We start from the raw sequence: 6,811 nt of genomic DNA on the forward strand, positions 1-6,811 counted from the left end.
CACTCTAGAGCACACATATTGTCCATGTTCTGCAGGTGCACTCTAGAGCACACATATTGTCCATGTTCTGCAGGTGCACTCTAGAGCACATATATTGTCCATGTTCTGCAGGTGCACTCTAGAGCACAGATATTGTCCATGTTCTGCAGGTGCACTCTAGAGCACAGATATTGTCCATGTTCTGCAGGTGAACTCTAGAGCACAGATATTGTCCATGTTCTGCAGGTGAACTCTAGAGCACAGATATTGTCCATGTTCTGCAGGTGCACTCTAGAGCACAGATATTGTCCATGTTCTGCAGGTGCACTCTAGAGCACAGATGTTGTCCATGTTCTGCAGGTGCACTCTAGAGCACAGATATTGTCCATGTTCTGCAGGTGTACTCTAGACCTAGAGCACAGATATTGTCCATGTTCTGCAGGTGCACTCTAGAGCACAGATATTGTCCATGTTCTGCAGGTGCACTCTAGAGCACAGATATTGTCCATGTTCTGCAGGTGCACTCTAGAGCACACATATTGTCCATGTTCTGCAGGTGCACTCTAGAGCACAGATATTGTCCATGTTCTGCAGGTGAACTCTAGAGCACAGATATTGTCCATGTTCTGCAGGTGAACTCTAGAGCACAGATATTGTCCATGTTCTGCAGGTGAACTCTAGAGCACAGATATTGTCCATGTTCTGCAGGTGCACTCTAGAGCACAGATATTGTCCATGTTCTGCAGGTGCACTCTAGAGCACAGATGTTGTCCATGTTCTGCAGGTGCACTCTAGAGCACAGATATTGTCCATGTTCTGCAGGTGCACTTTAGAGCACAGATATTGTCCATGTTCTGCAGGTGCACTCTAGAGCACACATATTGTCCATGTTCTGCAGGTGTACTCTAGAGCACACATATTGTCCATGTTCTGCAGGTGCACTCTAGAGCACACATATTGTCCATGTTCTGCAGGTGTACTCTAGAGCACACATATTGTCCATGTTCTGCAGGTGCACTCTAGAGCACACATATTGTCCATGTTCTGCAGGTGCACTCTAGAGCACACATATTGTCCATGTTCTGCAGGTGCACTCTAGAGCACACATATTATCCATGTTCTGCAGGTGTACTCTAGCACTAGTCCTCTCGATACTTCATAAAGGGGAGAAGCGAGTGGCGCTCTGCGGGGGCAGTATTTAGGAGATAGGTGAAGAGACACAGTGATCCCCTCTCCTCCCCCCCCCCCTCTCCTCTCCTCCCCTCTCCTCTCCTCCCCTCTCTCCTCGCTCCCCCCCCTCTCCTCTCCTCCCCTCTCCTCTCCTCCCCTCTCTCCTCCCTCCCCCCCCTCTCCTCTCCTCCCCTCTCCTCTCCTCCCCTCTCTCCTCCCTCCCCCCCCTCTCCTCTCGGGACACACATTTTCAAACATTTTGCGTCTCACCTCTCAGTCCACAACAACCTTTTTACGTTTGATATCGGGGTGGCGATACCCCCACCCCGAAACATCGCCACTGGTTGCATGAAGTCATGAATTCACCAATCAAGGCCAGGAACGCTCGCTCCGCCCCCACCCTAGCAGTGAACAGGTTAATCGGCGCAGTCCCACTTAAACATGAGAAATTCCTGGGGGGGGGGGGGGAGGCACTTAAGAAGCTCCGGCACCTATTAACCTCTCGCCTCCCCCGCTGCTAAAAACAAGACGCCCTTATCTCTTGCTCACGAGTTCCTCTTTTCTGCCTGGTCCTCGGAAAGCGCTGTGCCTATACATCTCATTTGCCCAATTATCAGGGAGGAAACAGTTAAAAAAAGAGGAGGCGGAAGAAACGTTTAAACCCCCCCTCGTCCCCCAAAATCATTTAACCCATTTATCATTAAATCGTTTAACTCATGTTCTCCGCTGCCAGAGAGACCGGTTGGCAGGAAAGCGGTTAAGCCAGAGAAGCAGTCAAACTCCCCGCGGATTGCGTCCGCTCACTTCCCCCGGAGGGGACTGCGCCGTTAACCCCTTCCCCCCTCCCCCTCCCCACGCCAGGGTCTTGGCAGGGAAGGGGTTAGACCCCCTGCACCCCTCACTTTTTATTTTTCTCGCTCACGGATTTGCACGTCATGGAATCAACTTCAGCCAGCATTCCCGCTCCGCGTGTGCGTGTGTCTGGGGAGGAAGGGGTTAATGGGGTGTGTTTGCTTTTGGTGGGTGGGTGGGGGGGGAGGAGGCCTCGCTAGCTGGGACTTGGCATGTAAGGGTGGGGGGCGCGGGTTGCAGGTAACTGTGATGGGGGGAGGGTTTGCGGGTAAAATGATGCGTTAAATGCACAAATTAGATTTTTAAGGAGTCTGTTCCTTCTAGGAGCAAAGTGTACTAATGGCAGTGACATGGTTAAGGGGTCAGTCCCTCCTAGGGGCAAAGTGTACTAATGGCAGTGACATGGTTAAGGGGTCAGTCCCTCCTAGGAGCAAAGTGTACTAATGGTAGTGACATGGTTAAGGGGTCAGTCCCTCCTAGGGGCAAAGTGTACTAATGGCAGTGACATGGTTAAGGGGTCAGTCCCTCCTAGGAGCAAAGTGTACTAATGGTAGTGACATGGTTAAGGGGTCAGTCCCTCCTAGGGGCAAAGTGTACTAATGGCAGTGACATGGTTAAGGGGTCAGTCCCTCCTAGGGGCAAAGTGTACTAATGGCAGTGACATGGTTAAGGGGTCAGTCCCTCCTAGGGGCAAAGTGTACTAATGGCAGTGACATGGTTAAGGGGTCAGTCCCTCCTAGGGGCAAAGTGGACTAATGGCAGTGACAGGGTTAAGAGGTGAATATGATGGTTGGTTATAAATCAGACACTTATTGTGAAGTAACTTGTATTTATTCCCACAGTTGTCGAATACCTCAGAGGGTTTGTAAAATCTTTTCCTTATCTGATGCGAAAAGACTGTTTGCAAAGTATACCACAAATGGTTAATTCCAGATGATCCTGTTATGAAACTAATTTAAACTAATTATGTTGCTAAAGAGATAAAAGCAGAGAACAAGGAGTACCAGATCAGTACCAGATAAGATTAGAATTACGCGCTGAGTGCGTTGATAAATTGATCTTAAAAGATGCTTTTTACCCACTTTGTGGGACTGCCCCTTTAATTTGTTAAAATCTAGTCATTTGCAGGACCGTATTTGAAATCCCACATCAATGAAAAGCCAGCCTATCAGGCGCTGAGTGGGTTAATGGTTCGTAAGAGTTAATGCAGGGGGGCTCAACTCCAGACCTCAAACACCCCCCCCCCTCCAACAGGTCAAGTTTTCAGGGTAATCCCTGCTTCAGCACAGGTGGTGAAGTCCTCGACCGAGCCTCTTATTAAGCCACCTGTGCTGAAGCAGGGATATCCTGAAAACCTCACATGTGGAGCCTCCCTGAGTTAATGTACATACTGTTGCATACTAAACATCCCTGTCTTTTAAAGTCTTTTGTTCTACCCAGAACCCTTTGTGGGATGGCTCTGCGTGTTTGTGTGTATCACATCTCTCGCCTGGCCCTGAGGCATTCTGGGAGTCGCTCTCTCCAGCGCTGAGAGATGGGGAGGGATGTCGGAAGAGCAAGTTACGGGCGCGGATTACTAACGCCTTTCTCTGTCTCTTCTCCATCTTCCCCTATCCCACTGCAGGCTCCACCCACGTTCTCACCCCGCAGAAACTACTGGACGCTCTGAAGAGATTGAATAAGACAGACGAAGAGAGTAGCAGTTAGATTTTCTTTCGTTTTTCTTCTGCACCCCTGTCATACGCCTCCCCCGTTTCCACACCCCGTTACTACTGAAGACCCGCGTTCTCCAATGCATTCAGCAGGAAGGGAGTTACCAAATCTCCCCCCCCTCCCCAATACTCCACCGCCCATTCTTGGCCTTTGAAGGGGGCCTCTTGACGTTAAAGCATGGATGTTCTTTCTGCCATTTTGTAATCCCTCCCCCCTTGAATCCTGCTTTGTAATGCATTGTGTATACTGTATTACTAACTCCCTGTCCTAGAACTTGTGAGGATCCCAATGCATTCTGGGTCTTGTAGTTTGGATCTCAGCCCTTTTGCCCTCTAATGCAATGCATTCTTGTTTTTGTAGTTTATATTTCTCCTTATTGCACCTTCCATTGCAATGCATTCTGGTCCTTGTTGTTTGTGTTTCCTTATTACACCTTCCATTGCAATGCATTCTGGTCCTTGTAGTGTGCTTCTCACCCTAATGTCCCCTTCATTCAGTGCATTCTGGGTTTTGTCGTTCGTGTCTTTCCATAGAGCACCTTCCATTGCAATGCATTCTGGTCCTTGTAGTTTGTGTTTCCTTATTACACCTTCCATTGCAATGCATTCTGGTCCTTGTTGTTTGGGTTTCCTTATTACACCTTCCATTGCAATGCATTCTGGTCCTTGTAGTGTGCTTCTCACCCTAATGTCCCCTTCATTCAGTGCATTCTGGGTTTTGTCGTTCGTGTCTTTCCATAGAGCACCTTCCACTGCAATGTATTCTGGTCTACGTTGTATGAATATTTATTTCACGCCCCCTTTTTGCAAAGCATTCTGGTCCTTGTAGTATGAGGGTCTCTTCCTATGGGGTTCTCTGTAGCAGTTTTTTCTGCTCTGTATAATAATCTCCCCCCACCATGTCAAGCACAACCTACTATGGCGTGGATGTTGTATTCTGTTGACTGATTTTCCACCCTGGATGGTGCCATCTTTAATTCTCCCCGCGCTAAACGTAGTCTGGAATGTACTTGCTAAGAGTACAATTTTCCCATAGGCAGATTGACCCCATTTACATTTTATCGGGGGTTATAAAGCAGTAAACACCTCAGGGCCCCCAAACTCTTTTCCCCTCCTTCCCCACAAGTCCTGTCTTGTCATCCGTTCTGGAAACACGCGTGTGGTTTTATGTGTCTGAGTGACTCTGTCCTGCTTCTCCCGTTTGCCCGACCCCCGTAAAAGGATCTGTTGCATTCTTATTGTGTCACGGGCTAGTTGTCTGAATTTGGTTCTGTTACGTAGATCTATAGAGAGAGATATTTATGTTTCCAGGTGGGAGGGGTGAGGCTGAGGTCTAAACACACCAGGCCGGGATGTAAACACACCAGGCCGGGGCCTAAACACACCAGGCCGGGGCCTAAACACACCAGGCCGGGACGTAAATACACCAGGCCGGGACGTAAACACACCAGGCCGGGAAGTAAACACACCAGGCCGGGACGTAAACACACCAGGCCGGGACGTAAATACACCAGGCCGGGATGTAAACATACCAGGCCGGGGCCTAAACACACCAGGCCGGGGCCTAAACACACCAGGCCGGGGCCTAAACACACCAGGCCGGGATGTAAACACACCAGGCCGGGATGTAAACACACCAGGCCGGGACGTAAATACACCAGGCCGGGACGTAAATACACCAGGCCGGGGCCTAAACACATCAGGCTGCAACCTTCACATGTTCTTTGGGTGCACCACCAAAGTCCCTGGCTTCTTCTCTATTTAGTCACAAACTGACCAATTTTTGGTGTAAATATTAATATGCAGAAATTTAAAAAAATATATATATATAAAACTGCTCAAACCCGACCTTAATCTCCCATAACCTATGCATTTGTGTCTAAATGCTGGCCTTGTACAGCCGATAAGCCTGACGTGGCCATTTTGTGAAGGCAATGACTTTTGCTCACACACTTGTTGGCCTCAAAATGGCCACCATATGGGGCAATTCCTCTAACTACCTTACTGCTCTTGAATGCCATCTATGTTCTTGTTGAGAAGGGCGACGGAATCAGTGTACATGTGGCGCAATTTGGGCGTGAGATGACATACTTTCCTGCCTGCTTTCCAGAACACGGCAATAGTTGACGTCAATGTGGATGAACTATATATAGATACAGAGATCCAAGCGAGTAGTCCCTAATTCCCAGATTCTAGCTCCAGCCTCACACCTCCTTCCCCCAGTAATAATTGTTCTGTGATATGTCTTTTTTGCCTGCAAATAATAAAGAGATAAAGACTAGGACGTGCGTGAAAAAGTCTTTTACTGGCAGTGGTGAATGGTGTGGGGTGTACCCCTAAATGTTTCATCTTTTGGGGGAAGGGGTCATATCAGAAGTGCCAACCTGACAGGGGCAAAAATCCCTCTAGCATTAGGGGCCCCATTTACATTAGTAACCTGGGGACCCCTCATTTACAGCCTGGTAGGAGTGTGCTTTAAAGGGAAGGTAATAACAGAAATAAACCCAATAAGAGAAAAGGGTCACAAGAGATGGAGAACTCAGGTCCCAGTGATGTGAATTGGTTGATTATAAGAACTCAAATAAAATCTTTAATACAGAGCTATAATTATAAAACAAAGGCTCAGTGAAATGACTGTAACTATACCACGTCTGTTGTTATAAATGAATTGCTGAATGGTCTCAGTCAGAGTTTTGCTATCATGTGTCAGAGCAAACGTGAAAACGGGTATGATTAAACATATAAAATTACAATTTAGAACATATAAATCATATGTAATGTAGTACTGCTTCCCCCCCCTTTCTGGGGGTATATAAAACGGGATCCTTTATTGTAGTGTAGTCAGGACTGGTTTCTGGCAACCAGTCTGCCCTTCTCTTGGCAGTCAGCCCTGGTAAGAGTAGGCCTGACAGGATTAATCATGGGGTTTCCCCGCACCCAGCAGCTTCAATGAGTCACAGGCGAGGCGGTGCAACTAGGCCTGTTGTGTCCAATCAGGGACTCAGACCTGGTTCCTGCTTTTCTTGTACTTAAGGGGCTGCACTACCAAAGTTAGTCAGTTGTCTCTACCCCTTCAGAGAGACAGGTTCTCACCCAGA

General features: G+C 48.2%; 1 protein-coding gene across 2 annotated transcripts in view; it reads left to right on the forward strand.

The window, feature by feature from the left end:
* LOC142472353 (syntaxin-binding protein 1) overlaps positions 1-5,997 on the forward strand; it is an 89,502-nt gene extending 83,505 nt beyond the window's left edge. For both annotated transcript variants that reach the window (XM_075579418.1, XM_075579419.1), the window contains one exon: positions 3,626-5,997. Coding sequence is in view for 1 of the 2 variants with exons in the window: in XM_075579419.1 (XP_075435534.1) it covers positions 3,626-3,708 (83 nt within the window). In the remaining variant the exon portion in view is untranslated. The remainder of the gene's footprint in view (positions 1-3,625) is intronic.
* Positions 5,998-6,811: the final 814 nt, after the last annotated feature.

Source organism: Ascaphus truei, chromosome 21 (assembly GCF_040206685.1).
Source record: "Ascaphus truei isolate aAscTru1 chromosome 21, aAscTru1.hap1, whole genome shotgun sequence".
Classification (NCBI taxonomy): domain Eukaryota; kingdom Metazoa; phylum Chordata; class Amphibia; order Anura; family Ascaphidae; genus Ascaphus; species Ascaphus truei.